We start from the raw sequence: 24,106 nt of genomic DNA on the forward strand, positions 1-24,106 counted from the left end.
TACAGCCTGTAAGAAATTAATTTCCTCTAAAGTTCCCAGTTAGAGCATACAGCTGTGTGCAGCTGGATTATTATTTCTGAATCGTGTAAACCTCAGAGCACTTTGTCATCAGGTTTAAAATCATTTCTAAGATAAAGTTGTGGGATTTGCTGAAGTGACAGATACTTCCATGTCTGTTTCACTGCCTGAAGGCCACCTGCAAAACTCCCACATCAGTGCAAATCTGTGTTACACAGACCCACGTAGACACCAGAGTGGGCCCATATGAAGCTAAGCTGCAGCTGGATTTCATTGCTGATTTAAACTGGACTTGTAGAAGTGAAAGAGACCAGAGGACAGGAGGTGAGCTGCTCCCAGGAGGTTCCATGAACAGGTAATGGATCTGATGAATTAATGTCAAACATACACAGTGGAAAAGAAGGAGGGTGAGAAGCACAGGAAGTGATGTCACAGGAGCGGAGACTCCCGATTGGACAGGAGAATCCTTGCAGCTGCTATAAAACCTGATGTGAAGCCACAACAAGACAAGAGAGGGAAGAGACGACGCAGCAGTAGAGACTCCTCTCCACACTGAAGGTAATGATTCTGCATGTTACTGTGTGTGTGTGTGTGTGTGGTGCAGGTGTGCACAGGCACACACTCCTGCAGGGAAACGCCATAAGAAATGTCACTTTCTAGTAACCAATTTTTATGTTTTAACTCAGAGCTTCTTAATTTTCTCCAGAAACATTTTCATTAGATTCTCTGTTGAGGTGAACAAAAGCAAACTGAAACAGTGCACAGTTTAAAAAAAAAAAAACTGATGATTTTTATTATAACTTCTGACAGTGTGTGACTTTTCCTGCTGTCTGCTCCTTTTCACTTTGTTTTCTTTGCATTTCGTGTCAAGCAAAACTGATTCACAACAGTGAATTCAGGTCGCTGCTGCAGAAGCTTTGTGCTCACTGTAGTTTGGGGTATCCTCATTTTAGACTGCTATTATTTTTGACAGTTCTCAGACTATTGGTAATAAATTGTTAGTCTGTAACTCACTTCAGTTAAATAATGATTTATGCATGAGGGAAATGCATGAAAGAAAAAGTCAACTCCCCAAATGATTTTGTAACAGTCAGAAAGTAAAAGAGAAACAGGCAATCAGGTGTTGTCTGGTCTGAGAACGTGGAGGTGATGGTCAGGCTGCTGCTGGGTTGCAGGGAGAAAACACGGGTATTTTTACGAATGGAAGAATTTGCAGTGTGTCTGTGTGTGTGTGGTCCACACATGCAGAGCTGCAGATCATCAGTATCATCAGAGGTGTGAAGAGGAGAAGTTCAATTTCTGTGTGTGCATGAGTGTGTGTTTGCTGAGTGCACACATACCTGTATGTATGCGTGTGTGTGTTGAAGGCAGGTGTTTGTGTCAGAGGAATGCAGGAGCATGCACGTTGGCCAGCATGTAAGTGACGGTCAGAAGTCGTTTATTTGCAGGGATGGAAAATGCTAAAATTAGCCGATGTTGCTGGACAATACACTTCACCCGTCAGAGCTAAAACTGTCCCGCTCTGTGTGCGCACATGTCTTTCTATAGCTGTGAGGACAAGTTTTAGTTCAAACCCATCCTTGTGAGGACATGTTGTGCTGTCCTTACTCGCTGCAGTATGTTTATTTGTTTGTTTGTTTCTCTCATTTGACCAAACAACAGCGGCAGAGTGAAGAAGACACAAACAAACTTTAAGAAACACACACAAAGAATGACCTCTGACCACTGTGAGGCTTCTGTTGCATTCAGATGCACCTGGAAAAATAAGACCTCACCTTTAGGTGAAAATGTTCAGTTTGTGTTTAGACTGTTTGATCACCCAGAGACATGTTTCTATTATTTTGTCCATCCCATTTAAATTATTGAGGCTGATAACACAGAGTTTGAACATCATCATTTTCATGAAGAGGGTTTATTGATTTATTTGCAGCACTGTAGTGATTTTGTATTACACAATTATCCAGCTAATATATTAATATAGACGCAGTTTGGGCCCAGTTTTATACTTTATGTACATTTATATATTTTTTATTTATATTCTGCTTTTTGTACACACATAATGGTTTTGATATACACACACTTCACCTCCATTGCACAGGCTCTTTAATAAAACAGTGTCTGCTTTCTGCAACTCTTCTGTTGGTTTATTGTGCTTTTGTCGACTCCACCACTCAATCTGAGTTTGGTCTGAAGCAGCTGGACCTGCGATGCGTTCAGGTGCTGTTCAGTAACAACATGTTATTGTTGCAGATGCAGTTCTGCAGCTGTTTGCTGTTCTACCTGTTGTCCATCACTGTGCTTCACCACAGTGTTGACAGCATCAGAGTCCAACACCAGCCTCAGGTCAGAATACACACACACACACACACACACACACACACACATACACACACACACACACACACAATCTTATTATTTAAAACAATAGTAAGAGAGTTAGAGGCAGGGAGGCAGCACAAAGCAGAAAGATGCAAGGCAGCTGGACAAACTGGTGCAAAAAGCTGGTTCAGTGACTGGAATGAGACTGGACTCACTGGAGGCTGTGGTGGAGAGATGCGCACAGACAAAGGTGGAGTCTGTCTTGGAATACACTGACCATCCTCTTTACAACATCCTGATGGAGCAGAGAAGCAGCTGCAGGACTGAATCATACAGGAGATCCTTCATCCCCACTACCATCAGGCTCTACAACAATCTTTCTTTCCACAGCCTCATTATCCTGATTTCCCTTGTTCATTGGCTTTTCCTAACCATTGGAACAGCCAGACCCAGTCCTGCTTCCTGCTGGGCTGATGGTCCAAATAATGGACCACAGTCTTTATACACACACAGTTTGTTGGAAGGACTCAGCCAAAGTTAGGACACCAGCATAATTTTACTGAGCTGTGAACAGGTTTTTGTCATTTCAAAATAAAGTTACAACACAGTAAAATGTGCAGGAAGTTCACATTGTAGATTCTGCTGAACTGATAAACTGGTTGAACATCCCTACTGTAAATCTGTGCTGTTTGTGTTGAAACATTTGTGGCAGACAGCGCTGCACTAATGTTCTCTTTAACTGTGTTACTCAGATGCACTGTGTTGAATTTACGTTTTACAGGAAAATAAAAGACATGTTTCTACAAATATCAGAGATTGAAACAGGTTTGTTGCCACAAGGTTTTCACATTCAGTGAAATGAACCTGTCTTTGCAATTAAGGTGGTGCAAAGTGATTAAAAAATATACAGTTGCTGTAAAATGTACTACAAATGAATAATGAAATACAATTTGTGACAATGGGACATTTTATTTTGACAGTCAACTCATTCACTGAATTTATCCTGCTGCTAATGAATTACAGTCGTTTTAACAGAAATGAGTCAAAGCTGCTGAAAAACGGTGACTCGATGAGGGAATGAAACACTTTCAAATCAGTTTTTTGACATAAAACGATGGATCTTTCATCGTGAGACGTGGGATGTTTTCTCCCCAGACCTGGATCAGATGGTGCAGAAACAAGTTGTGTCCTATCAAATCATCCTGAGGGCCAAACCAAACGGCCCCTCCCTCTGAGGGCCCCTGAGCTGGTGTCAGATGTTGGGTGAACCACACCATGACGTCCCGCAGGCTGCAGGACACAAACCTGAAGCTGTTTTCTGTTTAGTCTGGATGAAACCTGATCATCAGGCCACCGACAGACAGGAAGTGAGAAACTGCTTGCCGTCAGGGTCGTAATGTAAGAGATGAGTCACAACATGGAGTCCTGACATGCGAAAACATGGGACCAGGGCGGGTCGGGTACCCTGCTCAGGTCAATATTTTCTATACAGAGACTCCCTTTAGAAAATCAAGCCCAGAGGATTTCAGAGTCCAGATGTTAGTTCAGTCAGCAGCATGGAGTGAATGAGAACCCCGCCTTACTTTGTGTTTCAGTATTTAGTCGTATCCCATCATGTTGTCTTGATTCATACTGACTTGTCTTTGTATGTGAAAAGCCCTCACCGCGCTCTGAAAACAACACAGTTTATTATTTACACTTCCATGACAAGTGGTATGTGTGGTGTGATCAAAAGCTCCATAATACTGCTAAATGTGCATGTTTTTGTAAATGCAAGGATGTATCAGTACATGGACTTATCCTATATATCCTTCAGTGCATAGCTGTATTTCATCCTTCCTTAGTTTTGATACCTAGTCTCATCCGACCCCATCCTTCTTTTTCAGCATGTAGACTGGCCCGTGCCGTGGTCTCGGATGGCTTATTGGCCCCATCCTGGAGTGTCGAAGGCAGGGGAGGAGCTTAGAATGAAGCTGCTCCGATTGGACGACCTGGTGAGGATGGAGAATGATGTCATGGAGCCAAAGAGGAAGAGGAGTTTCCGGGGCAACAGTGCACCACTGGACCGCTTGTCGGTCAGCTCCATGGAAACCAAACAGACACCAAACAAGCAGAGGTAGGAGCAGCTCACCTGAGGTGAAACAAACACTTCCACCTCCACATGTGCTGCGATTGTCTCCGGTTTTGCAGCATTTGGTGTGAAACTAGTTTTTCTCATCTTTTGTTGTTGGTAGCAAGGCAGTGGAGTTGCCACGGCGACGAATCAATCCCCCTCCCATCGACAGGATCGGCACGAGTCGTCTACCAAAAAGCAGAGGATAGGCCACGCCCCCTCCCCCAACCACTCACCCTGTCTCTACAGCACCCCCTTTTGGACAGGTATGGTACTGCAGCTCATACTCAATGACAGTAATGGACTAAAAAAAACATTGAAATGGTCCTTTTTTTCTCCAGCAGCACCCACACAGATGCATCACACAGCCAGCCACTTGCAGAGCCACGCCCACCACTACTTCACCTGCTCACCCAGCCCCCACCCAACTCACACACATGAATGTTTAGAGATAGTCGATAGAAAGTCGTAATAAGAAACCTTAAACTAATTCTGGTCATTTGAAACACATTTAAATTTCCTTATTTAAATTCTAATTTTACAGGTTTTTAACTGTATTTCTTTCGTGTACAGCTGCTCCATGTTTATGCAAAATGAAATGCTTTGTTGAATCTGAATTTCAGTAAATTAGAAGAACATTGTGGCAGCACACATTTTGTGAATCTTTTACATTTTATTTTAACTGAAAAAAATTATCCTATTTCCAGATATTTCAAATAAAGTTTCTTGTGTTTCTTTCGTTTGGTCAAATTTGACCTTAACTTATTTTCCTGCTAATGTATTTTCCAGATAATTTTGAAAACCTGGCTTTGATGACTGAACTGTTGAATGACACTGTTGTGTGTTTTTTGGACATCACCTGAATACATCACCTCCTTCACCCTCCTGTGTCTTTGACTGGAGGCATTTGTTGCCTCGACGCTGAAACTCAACATCTGACATGACTTGAGTGTTTTCCCTCCTAGTTTTTGTTGTTTGGTCTGTTTACAGCAGGACGACCTGCTAACACGTTTCCACTGCAACACCTGTACATTTACTCTGCAAATACATGACTGGTTTTTGTGTGTATGTGCTGGTGTGCATGAATCCTATCCAGCAATAATGAATGTAAACAGGCCTCAGAAATATATAGAAAAGAACAGCACATAGGATCAGCAGCTGCGTTCTTTAAAGTAAGTCCCACAGACTTCAGGACAGTCTGTTTTCTCTGAGCAGCATCTCGTGGCCAGTAGAGGATGAATGTTAAAGTATTTCTATAAAAACCCTTTGACACTGTAGTATAGATACACTTACATATAGGCAGTGTTTGTAATCTTGACTTTATTCATTGAAATGTTTAGCAGACTGGTCCTGGTTTCTTCCTGTTAGCAGCAGAGTCCAGGTTCATACAAGTAGATACTGGATCACCACAGCAGGTACTTGGTGTGGACTGTAAATAAGAATTAAACACTGAGGTGCAGTGGAGACAGTTCCTCGTCCATGTGAGGTCATAATGGTTTGTATTTGTTCCTGTCTTTGTTCAGCCATGTTCACTGAATCTGTTTTTAAAGCTACTGACTGCCTTAACTGTAGTTGTGCTTAATAAAAACTAAAAAATCCCTGTGCTGAAACTGCTTGTTTTGTTGTGAACATCAGCTGTGGCAGGAAAGAAAACTGACCAGCAGGAAGACACAGCATCACCTAATAATTTCTTGATATTTGAATGGAGTAATTTCAGTTATATGAAGCGCTGCAGTGGAGGTTAAAACACAGTATGTTGCAGCACTATAATCATATATAACTAAATCAATGCAATCTGCGCCTGTTGTTTTGATTATCTTTTTATTATTTTTTAGTTGTCATTTGATTGACACGACAATAACTTTCATTATTATTTTAAGATTTTTGGCTCATCTTTAATGTCCAGCCGGGATTTTATTTTGAAGGCATTGAGCGGAAACATATTATGAGTGTTGCTAACCGGATGCTAACCTTCACGGAGGAGTGAATGGTCAATGTTTCTACAGCTGGAGTAAATAAAACCGTTTACCATCAGCCTGTTTGGATATTTGGACCGGCTTTGGGAATCCTTTCAAACATTTTAACCTGCCGGCTCAGTCGGTTCCGGAACTGCACCGGTTCAGGCAAGTAGCTAGCTAGGTGATCTAATTAGTTAGATAGCTTGTTAGCTGAGCTAACGGAATGGACCTGTTCGACGACCTACCAGAACCGACTCGGACCCCCGGTGAGTGGAGACGGTCCCACGTTAATGACAGATTTGCTCAGTGCTTCGGTACAAGTGTCGTGCCAAAGTAGTTATCTCCCACAGGAATTGTATCCCTTGCCGCGGGAGCGCGCATGCATTCAGAGTGAAGGGCGACCTGCGTTGTTGAGCTTGAATTTTAGCTAAGCTAACGAAAAAACAGTAACGCTTGGATTCTTTGGTCATCGTATTGAATATAGTTTCTTTTACTCCACGAGTTTGGTCAACTTTCCTCCACTACAACTAAAGTTACAGGTGGATACAAATGATTTCAGATGCAGTTTCCCACCAGACATAAAATGTATCCCCCACTCCATGATGCCAAATGATACTCAAACATCCTGGATGTTATTCTTTACACATTTTTGGTCATGCTTCATGACACTGGAGAGTTTGGTCAACTTTCCTCCACTACAACTAAAGTTACAGGCCGGCAGTCCGTGCCGGTCAGATCACAGAACAGCGCCCCTAATGTAACTATTGCTAATTTACGTTAAACCTACATAATAATAAAATGCATTTCTCATACCTTCCGACGTGCTCGTGAATAAAAACAGATGCCTAAGTAAGACTCAATCCTCCTACCTCTTGGATTTGGGGTATCTGCTCACTTCTATGAGCTAAAGAGCCACACAGTTCTAGATGAGACATTCTCTCACCTTGTGATTCCCATACAACGCGACAGGAATAAAAAACAAAAAAAGATTAAGATTAAAAAAAAAAAAAAATCCGAAAGAGTTTCCCGAACCTGTATGCATTCTGTATTTTATTTTTGGACTGTCTGTGAAATACTGCTTAGTGTGACATCGTATTGTGATTTTAATACAATGACATGCATTTATATAGATGCCACAAACCACCAGGACCACAGATAGCACGGCACGGACCTCAAATCCTTGAGAGAGACCCTAGAGTCGGCTCCTGTAATGGTTCGTGCCAGACAGTTTCCAACCTTTCCAGCTAATTCAGCATTTACAGGTCACAGAAGCTCATATCCAGTTAGTGCTGATCCTGATTTAATAAAATGCCATCAAACTAAACTCTTCAGAGAGTGCTCAGTGACAAGTGATGTCTCTCTTTTACTGATGACCTTCTAAATGACAGCCTTCCTTAGGCTACAGTTCAGTTCAATTATGAAGAATTAGGTCAGTGATGTTTGTGGTGTATCACAGATTGTCTGAGGTTCAGTCCTTGTTCAGTAAAAGATACAGTTGGTCACACATTTCTACTATTAACAGAATAAACCTTTGCGTTACAAAAAAAAAAAAGTTTCTATAAAATGTCAGGTTGTTGATCTGACATTTAAACCAATCAGCTCTTACAACAGATGACAGCCATCCATTTCACAACATGCCCTGTCCCCTTGCAGTCGACTGGCTCGTAAAACTGTAGCCGCCTTGGTCTTGTGAGGTTATTGTAGCCTATAGTTGTTATGAGTTGGACAACGAACTAACCAGCATGCATCTCTCATTAGAATGATAGGACTGGAGACATATTGTCTGTGTAACCGCAGCTACTGAAGTTGCTCCCTAAACGGTTTTGGGTTTGATTATTCCTCAGCTCCAGTGTCAGCAGCAGCCCAGCCACAGTCCTCCAGAGAAGAAGAGAAGGAAGAGAGGAATGTAAAACGGAAACGAGAGGATGCAGAGTGTCACCCTGATAAAAAAGAGGACGAGCGGGGAGAGGTCAAGACAGTTTGTAAAGAAGGTTTTCAGCTGTTCCACCACAATGTTTGTTTGCTTCTTTTCCTCTAAACAAAGCTCTCATACCTGAGTGGATGGAAATAAATAAGATGGGTGGAGATGGACTAACACAGTGTGTGTGTGTGTGTGTGTGTGTGTGTGTGTGTGTGTGTGTGTGTGTGTGTGTGTGTGTGTGTGTGTGTGTGTGTGTGTGTGTGTGTGTGTGTGTGTGTTGCGCCGCTGTTCAGGTCTTCCTGTGCTAAAAGGTTATGTGGCAGCGAGGCGTGGTGAGCGGGAGGAGATGCAGGATGCTCATGTGTTGCTTCCTGACATGAGCAGCTGTCTGTCGGCTCTGCCAGAACAAGTGTAAGACCTGTAGCAAGTGTCCAGCCAAAGCTCCAGCTTACAGATGGTTGATTTCTTAATTCAGTCCACAGGAGACCTCGTTTTTGGTTTCACAGTTCTTGATGTGTTTGTGGTGTCTGCCTGTGCCCACACCTGCAGATTGTTGTGTGTCAGACTCATCTCTTTGTGTCCTGTAGGTCTCGTGTTTCATACTTTGCGGTTTTCGATGGTCATGGTGGAGCCCGGGCCTCTCGATTCGCTGCTGAGCATCTCCACCACAATCTGGCCAAGAAGTTCCCCAGTGGTGAGTTCAAAGGCTAAGACAGTCTGTCATTCTCTGTTGACAATGTTGGTTACTGATGGGTTCTTGGGTTGGGGGAGAGGGAAAATCTCTCACTGTCTTTTAGTCATCTGAAGGAGGAGGGAGGTGTGTCATTCTGGAGCAAAGGCTGTGGAAGAATAAGCCCTGCTGACCTGATCTATTCAACGTGTCGTCTCTTTCAGGAGATACTGAGAATGTGGACAAACTGATTAAGAAATGTCTCCTGGACACTTTCCGACAGACGGATGAAGACTTCCTAAAGAAAGCTTCCAGCCAGTAAGACTGGGTTCACAGAAACCTGCAGCTGACAAAAAAAAAAGCCATACAGTGAGAATTACAGCCAGATTGAATTAACATCCTCAGGTTCTTCCTTTCCAACTCAATGAATCCAGTTAGAGATGAGAGAGATCAAGGCTGCAGCAGCTGCCTGTCAGCACTGCTAAATGCATTACTTTTTTTGGTAATTTTGGATGAATTGGATGATTTTTGATAAAAGACATACCTGCAGTGAGTTTCACAGGTGTTATTCTTCTGTCTGTTGTTAACAGGAAGCCAGCATGGAAGGATGGCTCCACTGCCGCCTGTGTGCTGGTGGTGGACGACATGGTGTACGTGGCCAATCTGGGGGACAGCAGGGTAAACTTAATTTTGATTTAGTTTTATTATCACAGTGTAAAAGCAGAATGTTCACAGGATCCTTTGTTCTTCAGCAGACGGTCCAGAGTTTATCGGCTGTTATGGTGACGTCTCCTGTGTTCGTGTCTGCAGGTGGTGTTGTGTCGGATGGAGACAGCAGCAGATGGACAGAGGAGGTCGGTGACTCTAGCTCTTGGTAAGGAGCACAACCCGACCGTTTATGAGGAAAGGATGAGGATCCAGAGAGCAGGAGGCACCGTCAGGTATGCAGCAGTCCAGCTGCTGTGGGCAGGGAGGGCTCTGATCACCGGTTGATTTTAGATCCGGATTCATTAAAGCTCTGCAGCCAACAAATCCCTCGTCCCATCTGTCATTGATTTGTATTCTCATATCTGTCATTCCCTTAACACGTGGCAGATTGGTTTTGCGTGTGTGCAGCATCCACCATGTTGAGGTCAGACCTGCAGTTACTGTTGATCAGCTGTTACTGTTCCACCATGTTGTGCGGTGACTGAAACAAAAACCATTGAAACAAGACCAACAGATTGGATAAAACTGAATAAAATGCTATCGAGCTGTGGAGGGGCAGATCAGGGGTAAATGATGATGAATGTGAATGAACAGATGCCGGCAAAACAGCAATACACCTATATATGCGAGCAGGAAGCAGATAATCTTTAGTGCTTTTACTCAGGTTCAGATTCCCATGATGGTTTGTGGATCGTACGAAGACGTGAAGCTGGCTGTGTGTGTGTGTTGCAGGGACGGTCGGGTGCTGGGGGTCCTCGAGGTGTCTCGTTCCATCGGAGATGGTCAGTACAAACGTTGTGGAGTCATTTCAACGCCCGACCTGAGAAGGTGTCAGCTCACAGCTAATGACAGGTGAAAACAGAACCACAGATGTTTGAAAAGTTGGACTGGGAGGTTTTTGTGGAACTGAACAGTGAGAGACAGGATAACTGAACTCCTCTGTCTCTGCAGGTTTATTATCCTGGCCTGTGACGGACTCTTCAAAGTGTTTTCTGCTGATGAAGCTGTTAAATTCGTCCTCAAGATCCTGCAGGTGTGTGTCTCTTTAATTACAACCTGGGTTTAACTTGAACAGAGCTTCCTGCTTTCACTCTGTTTTTTTGTTTTTTTAATTTATGTATGTATTTATTGTTTACTTTCTTTATTTATAGTAGAAATAAAAAGAAACTGAAATACTGTAATTAATGAACCTCAGCATTTGTACTAGAATTGATGGATTCAAGCTGTGACTGTTTGTCCTGACTGTCCTCTCCCCTGACCCCTGCAGGAGGGGAGTGTGGAGCAGAGGCTGGGGCTGACGGAGGAGGAGGTGCGGTTTGAAACAGCCTGCCAGCAGTTGGCCGGTGAGGCAGTGAAGCGAGGTTGTGCCGACAACGTCACTGTGATCCTGGTGTCTATTGGCTTCTGATCACACACATTATCATCTCATACGCACACGGACAGACACACACACAGCCAGAGTTTGACCCCCAGGTGTGGCTGGTCTTCTTGTTGTCTTGTCTGTTTTCCAATAAATATCTTTGCTCTTTAGCTTTCCTGTTAAAGCAGTTTGTTGATCAGAGTGTGTGTTGTGTATGATCTTGAAACACCTGAAGTCCAGGACTTCATCCTGAGTCCGTTTTAAATGGATAAATAACTCTGACCACAGTAGGAAAAGGAGGTGGAAAGTAAATAACGCACTACATTTATCTGATAACTTTAGTTCCTTTTCAGAATCAGATGAATCCAACAAATTAGAAGTATATAAGGTAGTTAACATCAGCTACCTAGCAGTGTGGAAAGTACTTCAAATTAGAAGTACATAAGGTAGTTAACGTCAGCTACCCAGCAGTATATAAGGTAGTTAACGTCAGCTACCTAGCAGTATGGAAAGTACTTCAAATTAGAAGTATATAAAGTAGTTTACGTCAGCTACCCAGCAGTATGGAAAGTACTTCAAATTAGAAGTATATAAAGTAGTTTACGTCAGCTACCCAGCAGTATGGAAAGTACTTCAAATTAGAAGTATATAAGGTAGTTGCTATTAGCTACCCAGCAGTATGGAAAGTACTTATGCAAAGTACTTCAGATTAGAAGTGTATAAGGTAGTTAATGTCAGCTACAAAGCGGTATGGAAAGTACTTCAATTAGAAGTATATAAGGTAGTTAATGTCAGCTACAAAGCGGTATGGAAAGTACTTCAATTAGAAGTATATAAGGTAGTTAACATCAGCTACCCAGTGGTTTATAAAGTACTTCAAATTAGAAGTATATAAGGTAGTACTATTCTTTTTACGCTGTGGTACTTCTACTGTTACTACAATAAAGAGTCGGGTACAGGTAAAATAAGATGTAGTTACAGTACCACTCCAGGCCGCAGGGTGTCGCTGTTTCCCCGCTCTCTGGCTTAGAGCCAGCGGACCCGGATCTTTGCAGGAACTAGCGGTCGGTTAGCAGACGGCAGTATTGGGATGTCAGACAGATGTTCGCCTGGAAACAACAAACCGCTTTTTCTCAGATCGCGACAACGCACGTGACAAACAGCAGCGCGTGCATGACGGCCGATTGATCTGCTGTAGATGAAAGTATCGACTACGCTCGCGAGGTCTTCGCGGTTCATGGACGCAGAATGAGAGAAATGAAACACTGCTGAGCTAACAGGTTAACTGCTAGGATGGGGGGGCTCTAAAACCTTTATCAGCACTTGGACCCAGTGACAGTAACAGGCAAGTAACATGGACTCGCTGCTGGATTTTGAGGAGTGTGTCAGAGACTCACCTGAGTTCAGGTAAGTACTGACACATATACACACCTGGCCTCCAGATCGCGCATGTGCAGAAGCCCTGAGGATGTTTAATTGTGTTCAGGCTTAACCTGGATCAGTTTGAGACGGAGGTTACACAGCTGGAGACGCAGCTGGACAAGGTACAAATACTGCTACTGCTACTCCTAATACTGCTAGTTAGTACTGTTACTCTTAATACTGCTAATTAGTACTGCTACTCCCGATACTGCTGATTAGTACTGCTACTCCCGATACTGCTGATTACTACTGCTACTGGCGATACTGCTGATTACTACTGCTACTCATAATACTGCTAATTAGTACTGCTACTCCTGATACTGCTGATTACTACTGCTGCTCCTAATACTGTCAATACTACTTCTAATACTATTACTGCTTCTACTACTGAATTAATAAGAATACTCTTAATGTTACTACTCTGGCTACAATTCCAACTGCTTCTAATTAGTTAGTTAGTTAGTTATTAGTTAGTTAATATACTATTACAGATAGTATTATTGCTGTTACTACTGTAACTATTGCAGGAAGTTATACCTTTTCTACTATTTTTTTTTATTGTTACTGTAAATACCATTACAATTGTTAATATTTCTACTGCATATACTATTAGTAGGTTTACTGTTAGTGACCTGCTGCTGAAACCTTTACAACTACTGTAACCTCTACAGCTGCTTATCATACTACTGTTACTACTATTGCACTATATCATTACTACACCTTTTGCTTCTGCTGTTACCATTAATATACTGTGCTGTTAATATTTTTACTACAACTGCAGTTAACCCTACATTTCCACTGCTACTGTTCTTGCTCATTGGTCTGTAATATGTGTCTCTGACCAATCAGGTGATGAAGCTGTGCAGTAAGATGGTAGAGGCAGGACAAGTGTACAGCACAGCCAATCAGCTGTTCCTGCACAGCCTGGCTGAACTCTTCGTGTACCCCAAGAAGGACGATGTCATCACTGTATGGAGCTATATGATGATGATAATAATAATACTTAATAATGTGAAAGTAATTACTATGAAAAGAATTACAGTCATGTAGTTGTCAGCTGTTATTATTGTTATTACATGAAGAGTTTAAAGTACTGCCCTGCTGCGGTAATGATGGTACAGTAGAGTACACTGGTGCAGTACAGCACAGTACATTCAGACATTAATGAACCTTATTATTATGATCTTTGTAGTCAAACACACCAGTATAAACACATGTCCTGTGTTCTACTCTGATGATTCTCCTCTGTTGGGTTCTTCTCTCCAGCTGCACCTGAACTTTGGTTTAGTGTCTCAGCTCTTTGTTTTCATGTTTTCCTGTGAAACGTTTTTCACAGACTTCCTGTTTCCTTCCCCTCAGAACTGTCTGAAGCAGTTCAGCCAGGGCCTGCAGGAGATGGTCAGCTTTCACACTGTGAGTTCACACGTCCGGTTTTCTCTGTGGTACTTTGTCTTGTTTTAAAGCCGCCTCAGTTATTGCTGCGACTTATGATTAAAAGTAGTTGTTAGTCTAAAAATCCTAAAATAGTGATGGTCTTTAAAATTCATCTGTGAAGTTTAACTGTGTGAAGTTTGTTTCATTGCTGACAGCTCTGATGTGTTTACTCCATCACTGCAGTTCAGGATAACATGAGGACACTTCAAGACCAAGTGTGTGTCACTGAGTCCAGATCCCATCTAGAGACTGACAGCACCAATGAATTTGGTGTCCTAAGTGTAATGTGTGTGAAATGGTGACCTGGTTCAGCTTATCAGTCTGTGCCGTAGACCTCCGCTGTCCAAAAACTATTAAAAACACAGCAGGGAGCCACACCCCTGCCTGGCTCACATGGTTCTTCCTCACCAACAATGGGTGACCCGTTTTTTTCCAAAAACCAGGGCCAGACGCTGCTGTGAACAGAGAGACGCTGCAGTGGAACCAGAGCAGGGACCCGTCGACTCTTTCTTCCTGCAGAGACTGTACAAAGTGACGCTGGAGCTGGTTTTTGAATCTGTGTGTTTTTTCCTCAGATGCTGTTTGATCAGACGCAGAGAGCCATCAGGCAGCAGCTGACCAACCTCTGCACACAGTACGTCCAACAAACACAAACACACACTGTTGGTATTTCCAAATAATAAAAACGTGGAAAATATTAGTTTTCATACTTCTAGGGTTTTGCTGTTTAATGTCGCTTAACTTCTCTTTATATTTTTAAACCTGTGTTGTTTTCACACCTTGTTGATTCTTGTGCTGCTACAACACTATCATTTCCCTTTGGCATTAAAAAAGTAACTTGTCTTTCTGTATGAGCTGTATGATGATGATGATGATGTTTGTGTCTGTGAGGTTCCTTCCTCAGCTGGCAGAGACTAGGAAGGAGTTTGTTCGGATTGGGGAGGATCTGGAGACGGCGGCGGTAAAAAACGCTCAGGTGTCTCGGCATAAAGCCACCGACGCTGAGCGGGCGAGTCACCTGCTGCTTGCCACACAGAAATGCTACCAACACTTTGCCCTGGACTACTGTCTGCAGGTGCGCCCACCTTCATCACTGACAGCAGCAGCACCCCTGTGTGAATATCACTCAATGACCTGTCCTGCACGCTTTGTTTTCAGCTCAACACCTTCAAGACTCAGCAGAGACTTGACATCTTGAACTCCGTAAGTTGAGCAGAGCTTTACAAAATGAATCTGTGCATATTTACATGTGTTTTCATGAGTAGAGCAAAGGTGCTCCCTTCTTCTGCTGTGAGGTCTTCAAATATCAGTCAGTGTAATGGATTGGTTCACTGATGGAAATATATTTGCAGCTCAGTTTGTATGAAAAACATCGAGTGAGCAGTGTTAAATAACAGCCAGTTCGGAAGAAGAAGAAGAAGTACTTTATTAATCCCCAAAGGGAAATTAAATTGTTACAGTAGTTGTTCTCATTTAAAGTTACTAAATTTAAGCTCCATTCATAAAAACATATTGGGAATATGATGGGTGGTGTCCATGGAGTCCTGACAGGAGGATGGGGGTCCCCGGCTGGAAACCATCAAGCAGGACTGTGCTGACGAGTGTGTTTCTATTTGTGGACTCAGGTGTTCTCCTTCGTCCATGCTCAATTCACCTTCTTCCACCAAGGCTTCGACCTGTTCAGAGACTTGGAGCCCACCATGAAGACCATGGCAGCACAGGTGCTGACCTCTGACCTCCTTCTGCCTTTCTCTCCGTTCAGACTGTTGAGTAATGAATCCCTCCATGCTTTGTGCTCACTCTCTGTTCTTGGGTCTGTTCCCAGTTGTCCCAGCTGTCTGCAGACTGTGCAGCAAAGAGAAAAGACCTGGAGAACAGACACCTGCTGGTCCAGCAGAGAGTAAGGATTCCTCAGAGGTTTATTAGCAGTGTCTGCAGACCTGCTGTCAAATAACTGTACAATACACTTTGTACCTTAAAAGGTTTCACGCTCTGTATGATAATGTAAACATATACTTTGGTCTAACTTCTACTTTAGCACCAGAAGACTTCATGAAATGCAAAAACACAACCTTTATTTTTATTAGTTTATCCAAACTCAGCCACAGGATCTACTTTTAGCCTCCTCCACTGACTGTGTGTTTAGTTACGGTTTGAATTAATGAAACGAACAACACAGCGGTGAAATACGAAACCCTGGATTTGTCTGTGTGTTGAGGATGCTTCAGGTGAGCCAATGGTCAGTCCAGGTGCTGGGAGTGATCTCATCATCCAGGGTTACCTGTTCAAACGCTCCAGGAGGAAATCTAAAACCTGGAAGAGGTACATGAGTCAGGTCTTTCACCTGTATGTCTTATCATAATGTTCATGGTAATAGCTGTTAATGAATCATATTATTTTGCAATATTTAATCTGGTTTCAGATGCTGGTTTTCCATCAGAGATAATCAACTCATTTACAGAAAATCACACAAGGTAAGACTGAACATCATGTGCTGTTCTCACTGTAATGTCCTGTATCATTATTATTTAATAACAGCTGATAATAAAGTTAATTATGTGGCACTTTATTAAGACCTGAGACTAGAAAATGCAGTAAAAGTAAAAAATACACACACAAAATCATAGAACCCTGCAGACATAAAGACACACAGCGTATTGACCTGTTCATCAGGAAGCTGGTACTTCAGTGCTCAAACTATCAAAGAACAGATTGCTGGAAAGTGCTGTCTCTGTGTGTCGGTACTGCAGGAGGACGCCACGGTTCTGTTTGAGGATCTCAGACTGTGTGCTGTCAAATCTCTGGACCACATCGACCGACGTTTCTGCTTTGAGCTGCTTTCCGTACAGAAGTAAGAATGTCTCAGGAGGTGCTGCAGCTGCAGACTTTACGCAGAATGGATTAAAGAAAAGAAAGAATTCAGGAATTATTTGCAAAGTGATTTATTCATATTCAACATGAACTGTCATATTTTTTTCACTAATATAGATATGAAGTGGGTTTTACATTGCACTCTAAGTTCTAAGGTCTAAGAAACTGCACTTGATTAAACGTGCACAAACCCTGAATATAACACACAGCAGTGTATCACTAATTACCTTGTACAGTCTATGTGTTAGTCTTCTTTCCTGTTCTGTCTGTGGTTCTCAGCTCAGAATTCATTGTCTCCTAGTAGAGACCTAATACTTTAAAAACCCCTCACATGCTTTCTTTGCTGTGCCAGGTGCTGTGCTCTGCAGGCCGACTCGGAGCAGCTGAAGCAGGCCTGGCTCAGCGCTCTGCAGGGCAGCATCGACCTCGCCTACAGGGAGAGAGCCAACACTCCGCTCACACAGGCACGTTCACCTTCAGCCAGTCCCGCTCTTACTTTGGTAGTTTGTCCATTAATGTCCTGCTGAATCAGTATTAAAAGCATGGACTCAACAAGTTCATTTGAGTAAATGTGGTTGTTTGCTGACAATTAGATGAGTCCACTCTCTGTCCATTAGATACAGCATAGACCTCCATTGTTGTCCAAAAACTATTAAAAACACAGCAGGGATCTACGCCGCTGACCTGGCTCACATGGTTCTTCCTCACCAACAATGGATGGCCCGTCTTTTTCCAAAAACCAGCTCTGGACGCTGCTCTGAGCAGAGAGAAGCTGGAACCAGAGCAGAGACCCGTTGACTCTTTGACACAGTGGGAGGCTCGTCTTTTTCCAAAAACCAGCTCCAGGCGCTGAGAACAGTTGTCACTGTTTACAGGCTCTGAATGATCAAGGAGTTGACTGGTCTCTGTTTCCAGAGCTGGTTTTGGTTTTGGTTTATGGGATTTGTGCACAATAACACACACACACAAAGTCCACCAGCTCCATTCATGAGCTTTAGTGGTGCTGGTGGGACTTTGTTGTCCATCCTGGACAGAGCCAGGCTGCTGGCTGTAGCTACACATTTGTGGGATGAATCTGAACTTCTGACTCTCGGAAAAAAACAGTAAAGGAAGATTTTCCTGTTGACATCAGGCTGGATCTCTGCAAGATAAATCCATATTTCTCAGCTTTTACATATTTGTCTGTCATCTCAAACTGTTTATAGCCTAAGGAGCCCTCTCCTGTCCAGTGTAGTGGGGACAACTCACCAGGCCCCCCCACTCAGAAGCCACTGGCTCTGGGCATGGTCGTTATGGGCCCCGGGAACCAGCTGTGCTGTGACTGTGGGGAGGAGGAGCCTCGCTGGGCCTCTGTCAACCTGGGAGTCACCGTGTGCATCGAGTGCTCTGGTATACACAGGTGAGCACCACAGGAGGCTTCACACCTGAGACATCACAGGTGTGTGCACGTGCTGGAGGCATCAGTCGTCAGAACACAAAGCTGCATCGTAGCCACAGAGCTTGTATTTTCTGGTAGTTAACGACTGGACTGTGCATCCATCCTTTACTTACTCCAAAGCACGTTACAGGAGCCAGAACAGCAGCACTAGAGATAGTAGAAGTTACATGCAGTGTTTTGTTCTGTATGATGTTTGTGTGATTTTAACTATATGAATCCTAACAATCTGCACCACATTCATGTTTCCAGGAGTCTGGGTGTTCACCTGTCTAAGGTGCGATCTCTCACTCTGGACTCATGGGAGGCTGAACAGCTCAAGGTAACACACACACAACTACCAACTAATTAAAAAATATATCTACAGCAGCTTCAGAAAGTATTCAGACTCCTTTGCTGTTTACATATTTTATGGTTTTATATATTTTGTTTTAAATGGATTGTTTTTGTAGTCTACACTCAGTGTGTCAGACCTTTCTGCTGATTTATTAAAAATAAAATATATAAAATAAAAAACATGAATACTTTCAGAAGCACCTGCATTTTATTGCAAAATTTCAAATTTTTTCAATTTCTGATCTTGCACAACTCTTTTTTTTTTTTACATAATACAGTATATAAATCTAAAGCCGCAGCTTCACCAAGCACACCTGACAATAAAACATATTCGATTAATTTACTGGTTGCACAAGGTTGAGTAGTTTTTTATGTAGCCCTCATTCTGGTTAAAGTACACGACTGGTAATATTTCTGTAGTTTTCTTCTCATCAAACCAACTCCAAATGTTTCCTACAAAACCGCACCAACTGCGTCTCTAAGCCTGTTGTCTCCTCTTCCTCCGTTATTGTCCAGAAACTGTAAGAACTCATCAGTGACCACAGCGCTGCACTGGCTGACATGAACAGCCCCACACACACTGTCCTGCTGCAACAAACACTCACTAGAAACCAAAGGTGGATTCATCCGCCACTGAAAATAGTCCCCAGCAAATGACTAGTTTTTTCCTGTTTGTTAAACTACAGTGAGGAGCTGCTTTGGGGGATTACTGTACCTGTTTTTAAAGAAACTATGTTTGTGAGATGTTTTTAAAGATTTTCAGAAGGAACCAATGGGCTTTGAGCTGCACACACACTGACGTCAGACCGACACACTGTTGGATTTTTTGAGATCACCAGACTTGTCCTTTAAAATGATTCTTTACATGTTGAAGAGCTGAAATGACCTCTAATCTCTGATTGAATGTTGTGACTGAAAACGTCTTTAGCTGCTGTGTATTCTGGGAAATAACGTTGTGAACCAAATCTACGAGGCACGATGTTCAGAGGAAGGACGAGTCAAACCCAGAGCCGACAGCCCTCGGTAAAAACACTTCTCTCTGATTCTCTGCTGAAGTTTGTATCTTGTTGAAATAATGAACCAACAGGAAATGATCATTTTCATAATTAAGCTTTAGAGCAATTGGACCATGATAATCTTGCCTGCGAGTCTAGTGCATTAATGAAATTAATACCTTTTGGGTTTATCAGCTGCTACTGATGGTTGAATAAATTGTCACTAACAGTCGAGAGTAAAACTCTGATGCGACGCTTCTTGTTTAACTTGTGTATTTGTTTTGTTCCTTTCAGAGCAGAGAAGGAGCAGTGGATCAGAGAGAAATACGTGGAGAAAAGATTTGTGCAGAACAGCAGATCAGATAGAGCTCGTAAGTCAAAGCCTCCTGTGTGGAGAAAGTTACATCCATCAGGTCATTTTGATCTGGAAACATACTGAGGTTCAGCACTTTTACATTTAATGTGGAAAGTTAGGATCTGATGCTCTGAAACCTCTGTTGGTTTCAGAGCATCATAAGCACGACGCCAGCCTGCGTCTGTATCGGGCTGCATTAGCGGGAGACCTTGTTGCCATGGCAGCGGCGTTGGCCGAGGGGGCGGAGGTCAACGGGAGCGTCCCTGAGGAGGAGGGCCGTACGGCGCTGATCGGAGCTGCAGTCGGGGTGAGGGATCTTTATAAAAAATACAAACCTACAGTGGCTTCAGAGTGTCTGCAGCCAGTTCCCCAGAACGACAAAGGGATAACATACAAGATGTTCCTGGTATTTTTAAAAATCAGTAACTGATGTCTCCCAAGGTTAAACCAGATTATTGTCTGTTATCATAGTGCTGAACTGGAACAAACTGAAAACCTTCCTGGAGGGACCTGGCGAACTGGATCTTAGTTCGGACCTCTATCTGCTTTGTTGATTCAATGGGAACCTGAAAGGAGTTCATCTCCTTCTCTTCAGTTGTTGACTTCACTCTTGGATCAAACAGAGCAGTAAATAAACAGATGCTAAAAACTAAAACATCTGAGTAAAAAGGGCTGTAGTGTGAAAACACACTGGAAAGTCCTGAAAAGCTAAAAGAATTTTGTACAAAGACTTGCGAGATTTTTAAATGCTGAGATTTTCTTGTGTTGCTGCTGCAGCGGAACAGGGGCGTAAAGAGGTGGTTGTTTCTGCCTGCAGGGGTCGCTGTTGGCCTGTGAGTTCCTGCTGCAGAACGGAGCGAACATCAACCACAGAGACCTGAGAGGACAGGGAGCACTGCACGCCGCTGCCACCGCTGGACACACCGGGTAACGACACACACGTTTGTGTTTACAGCAGGAGGCCTGTGATTAAGTGTGTTAGTGTGGAGACCAATGAGAAACACACACATTGTGAGTCATTGGCTGCTGCCGTCAAATAAAGTTCAGCTGGAATAAACTGCTGATTCTCACTGGCTGCTGTAGACAGGTGTGCTTGTTGTTGAAGAGGGGAGCCAATCAGTACGCAGTTGATGAGAGGGGACAGGATCCATTGGCCATCGCCGTGGAAACAGCTCACGCTGACATCGTCACACTGTGAGTCATGAAAATGTTTTTTGTGGGTGTGAATCTGGGTATAGGTAGCTTAGCTTAGCAGAAACTCTGGAAATGGGGGTCAAACAGTGAGCCCAGCTCTGTCCAGAGTCCAGTTCTGTTTCCCTGATGAACGTCTTGTTCATTTAGTCTGAACACAAACAGAAACTGATTGTTTTGAGAGGGGTGGCCACAGGGTGGAACTAGTTCTTCATGACTGTATCCATCTCCGCACACACAACCAGCGGACACAGGTTTTGGTTTGAGGCCCTGAACAGGACAATCAAAGCAGTTCTTCTGATAATCAATAAATAATCAATAAATAATTGAAAGAATTTCTGGATGATCTAAAGATTTTTATTTTTACATTTCTGAATTGTGAAATTTTGCTTTTTTTAATCCTTCTCTTAACATCTCAGAAGTTTTTTTGTGATTGTATTTTGTGATGTGAAATTGTGATTGGCCTTTTTCTGATGATCTATAAATGGAACAATTAATTGATCAGAGGCAGATCAATCAGTTCTAAAAATAATTTGCAGCCCTGTATTTTTGTTCCATCCATTTTACTCCCTCCAGATGAAAATCCAAACTAAATGAGATGAAATGAAGCCTATAGATTTAGTTAATGATTATGTAAGTATATTGATTAGTTTTCACTGTTTGTTGGTTGTCGGTGCAGCCTGCGAATGGCCAGGATGAATGAAGAGATGAGAGATTCAGAAGGAGTCTTCGGAGCCGTGGGTGAGTAAACACTAACATCACCCAGACAAAGACAAAAACCTGTTTGTATGCTTTTATTCCACCTGACTGATCAATGTCAGTGATGCAAAGCACAGTTATCGACGTCGATATCATTTTAAAGAGATCAGCAGCACCGTCTGTGGAGGTGTAATAAAACCTGGGGTGCATGACTGAGTCTGTTTGGATCAATACATTTGATAGACTGGATTTCTTTGTGTAGGGGGACAGAAGTTGTCCCATCAGAAACAGTCACACACACAACACCATGAATGTGAAGCTTAACCATGAGCAGCACAGACGAAATGCCATTATGTATCAGCAAACATCAGCTTGCTGGCTCAGAGAAAGGTAGAAGAGGTGAGGAAATCTGCAGCTCGCTGATTGTAAGTGTGGTGTAAATCCTCAGGAGACGACGAGACGTTTCAGGACATCTTCCGTGATTTCAGTGACATGGCCTCACATGACCCGGAGAGACTGAGCAGACGGCAGTTCAGCCGGGGAGGAGAGGAGGAGGAGGAGAAACGGTGAACAGCTAACAAAGACACAGACAAATTTCATTTAGACAGTGTCTAAATTACTCATAAGATATATTAATAAAGTGCTGTCTTTCTTCATAATAACATTATAGCTGCGCATAAGAGTTTATGCACAATTAATGTGTTTGGAAAAATGTTGCCAGTGTTCAGGGTGGGGGAGGAAGAGCTGTGGATTTATTTTTTAATTTTAATCCATCCATTTCTGGCTGTTTATGGAGGTTTAATGATTAATAATATTATAAATAACAGCTAGAAATTGATGAAAAGTGTAATAGAAATGTCAAATTCATGTATTAAGAAGTCTATTTATTTCTACAACCTGCAGAAACCCTGTTAAAAAAGACTCCTTTAATCCTTTTAATCAGTGCTTGACCTGGCTGACGGAATCATTGATTAATTGGCTTGTTTCAGCTCTGTTATTGTTAATGCTGCATTTACACCATGAAAACACTGGTTAGTCTTCAGGCTAACCTTGCTGCTAGCTGCAGCAGAAAAACTGTACACTAAATATGCCAATGAGCAGTGGACCCAGACACGAACTGTGTACAGCTCCTTTTAAATGAGCTGACTGGATTTTACTTTGGCAGTGCAGCCACAGTTTACCATCAGAGGTTCACCGCATCTTTGAAGTGTCAGTTGGAAGCCGGCGTGAACTTTTTTTTTTTTTCCACTCTCATCTTTACGTGATTATGGTTTGAACAATTGGAAGTGAACGCAGCCTTAGTCAGGCCAGCCAGCTCGCTCAAAGTGGAAATGCATCATGGGAACAACCTCACACCTAAAAGTTGATTTGGCAGCTTTTAATTGCATATTGGTCTTATTATGCAGCTGCTTTTCCATCGTATTTGAGGATGGACCTGAGAGTCAACATCATTAAAGCTTCTGTGAAACATGAGTGTTTTAAAAAATGACTCTATCCTGTTTATCACTCACAGACTCCTTCCTGTGGTCGACGTCATACTCAGATCATTTAAGTGTTAGGTTCACAATATACGTGAAGTACTAGGACCGTAGCTGCTTCAGTAAAGCTGAGTATCATCTGCATAAAAATGTTGTAGTGGTAATGTAGACTAAAAATAAGAAGGCACTGATCCCTGAGGCACCCCACAGCAGTTTGAAAGTACAGGACTGAATATACAGTGATCAGTGATGCTGCCATCTCATCTCATCAGGCTCAAAACACTGAAATATCCTGAGGTTTTCTCTTGGTTCTGACAAATACTATGCTCGATCTGTCTCAGGTGCCATCTGGCCAGTTTCCTTTAGGATTTCACATTTTCTGGACTCAAGTCTGGACTCAAACATGCAACCCTGTACTAGATGATGTTTTATTAACTTTGATGTTTCTGTCCACCTGCTGTGTTTAACCTCAGAAAGGGATTTGATGTGTAGCTGCTGTTACAGGTTGTATTTAAGTGTTGCTTTGATGTTTCTTTAGGATTTTAACCACTTTATTGATGAATTTAATCAGTGGAAATATGTCTAAGAACTGTTGCAATTATTTAATGAATTGAGACTGAAGTGGACCAAATGACTCTCATGCGGCTGTTACATGACATCAGGTTCAGACTGAATGAGCAGGAGGAGGATTTGTGTCCTTACTGAGCAAACATTTCATTCCACACCATAACTAATGTGATACCACTGCTTAATAAAATGTCTTGATATACGTCAGTGTCTCACATTACTCTGATGTTCCCACAGTGTGAACAGACCAAACCAG

The 24,106-nt window shown here is 42.7% G+C and overlaps 3 protein-coding genes across 9 annotated transcripts; all 3 read left to right on the plus strand.

Annotated features, from left to right (window-relative positions):
• Positions 1-529: 529 nt before the first annotated feature.
• Positions 530-6,048, plus strand: ostn (osteocrin). Of its 3 annotated transcripts, none has more exons than XM_026298087.2 (5): positions 530-576; positions 2,269-2,361; positions 4,224-4,453; positions 4,572-4,716; positions 5,240-6,048. In XM_026298087.2, exons 2-4 carry the CDS (start codon positions 2,269-2,271, stop codon positions 4,657-4,659), a joined length of 411 nt encoding a protein of 136 aa, XP_026153872.1. In that variant the 5' UTR covers positions 530-576; the 3' UTR covers positions 4,660-4,716; positions 5,240-6,048. The 3 variants fall into 3 exon arrangements, with proteins under 3 accessions (XP_026153872.1, XP_026153859.1, XP_026153864.1); XM_026298074.1 differs by lacking the exon at positions 5,240-6,048 and adding an exon at positions 4,792-4,910; XM_026298079.1 differs by lacking the exon at positions 5,240-6,048 and adding an exon at positions 4,795-4,910.
• A 347-nt stretch (positions 6,049-6,395) lies between these two features.
• Positions 6,396-11,237, plus strand: ilkap (integrin-linked kinase-associated serine/threonine phosphatase). Of its 5 annotated transcripts, none has more exons than XM_026299262.1 (10): positions 6,396-6,573; positions 8,253-8,399; positions 8,623-8,740; positions 8,917-9,023; positions 9,224-9,317; positions 9,590-9,677; positions 9,810-9,940; positions 10,440-10,559; positions 10,659-10,740; positions 10,975-11,237. In XM_026299262.1, the coding sequence occupies exons 1-10, from the start codon at positions 6,438-6,440 to the stop codon at positions 11,113-11,115; spliced, it is 1,164 nt and encodes a 387-aa protein (XP_026155047.1). In that variant the 5' UTR covers positions 6,396-6,437; the 3' UTR covers positions 11,116-11,237. The 5 variants fall into 5 exon arrangements, with proteins under 5 accessions (XP_026155047.1, XP_026155049.1, XP_026155048.1 ...); XM_026299263.1 differs by having other exon boundaries at positions 6,432-6,674; XM_026299264.1 differs by lacking the exon at positions 8,253-8,399.
• An 877-nt stretch (positions 11,238-12,114) lies between these two features.
• LOC113143807 (arf-GAP with coiled-coil, ANK repeat and PH domain-containing protein 3) lies at positions 12,115-24,052 on the plus strand. The gene is made up of 22 exons (XM_026329478.1): positions 12,115-12,474; positions 12,554-12,611; positions 13,339-13,458; positions 13,849-13,902; positions 14,499-14,557; positions 14,815-14,998; positions 15,082-15,126; positions 15,549-15,644; positions 15,749-15,823; positions 16,142-16,245; positions 16,346-16,397; positions 16,674-16,774; positions 17,147-17,258; positions 18,000-18,193; positions 18,482-18,551; positions 19,494-19,588; positions 19,855-19,931; positions 20,068-20,222; positions 20,733-20,842; positions 20,999-21,109; positions 21,786-21,847; positions 22,254-24,052. Exons 1-22 carry the CDS (start codon positions 12,422-12,424, stop codon positions 22,373-22,375), a joined length of 2,109 nt encoding a protein of 702 aa, XP_026185263.1. The 5' UTR covers positions 12,115-12,421; the 3' UTR covers positions 22,376-24,052.
• The last annotated feature ends 54 nt before the right edge of the window (positions 24,053-24,106 follow it).

Source organism: Mastacembelus armatus, chromosome 13 (genome assembly GCF_900324485.2).
Source record: "Mastacembelus armatus chromosome 13, fMasArm1.2, whole genome shotgun sequence".
Lineage (NCBI taxonomy): Eukaryota > Metazoa > Chordata > Actinopteri > Synbranchiformes > Mastacembelidae > Mastacembelus > Mastacembelus armatus.

Excerpts from the sequence above, each read along its gene's own strand:
- ostn (XM_026298087.2), top strand. The coding sequence starts at position 2,269 with ATGCAGTTCTGCAGCTGTTTGCTGTTCTACCTGTTGTCCATCACTGTG. Across the intron at positions 2,362-4,223 it reads GAGTCCAACACCAGCCTCAG|CATGTAGACTGGCCCGTGCC; the intron begins GTCAGAATACAC and ends CTTCTTTTTCAG. Across the intron at positions 4,454-4,571 it reads CAGACACCAAACAAGCAGAG|CAAGGCAGTGGAGTTGCCAC; the intron begins GTAGGAGCAGCT and ends TGTTGTTGGTAG.
- ilkap (XM_026299262.1), top strand. The coding sequence starts at position 6,438 with ATGGTCAATGTTTCTACAGCTGGAGTAAATAAAACCGTTTACCATCAG. Across the intron at positions 8,400-8,622 it reads CAAGACAGTTTGTAAAGAAG|GTCTTCCTGTGCTAAAAGGT; the intron begins GTTTTCAGCTGT and ends GCCGCTGTTCAG. Across the intron at positions 8,741-8,916 it reads TCGGCTCTGCCAGAACAAGT|GTCTCGTGTTTCATACTTTG; the intron begins GTAAGACCTGTA and ends TGTGTCCTGTAG.
- LOC113143807 (XM_026329478.1), top strand. The coding sequence starts at position 12,422 with ATGGACTCGCTGCTGGATTTTGAGGAGTGTGTCAGAGACTCACCTGAG. Across the intron at positions 13,459-13,848 it reads AGAAGGACGATGTCATCACT|AACTGTCTGAAGCAGTTCAG; the intron begins GTATGGAGCTAT and ends CCTTCCCCTCAG. Across the intron at positions 19,589-19,854 it reads CCCAGAGCCGACAGCCCTCG|AGCAGAGAAGGAGCAGTGGA; the intron begins GTAAAAACACTT and ends TGTTCCTTTCAG.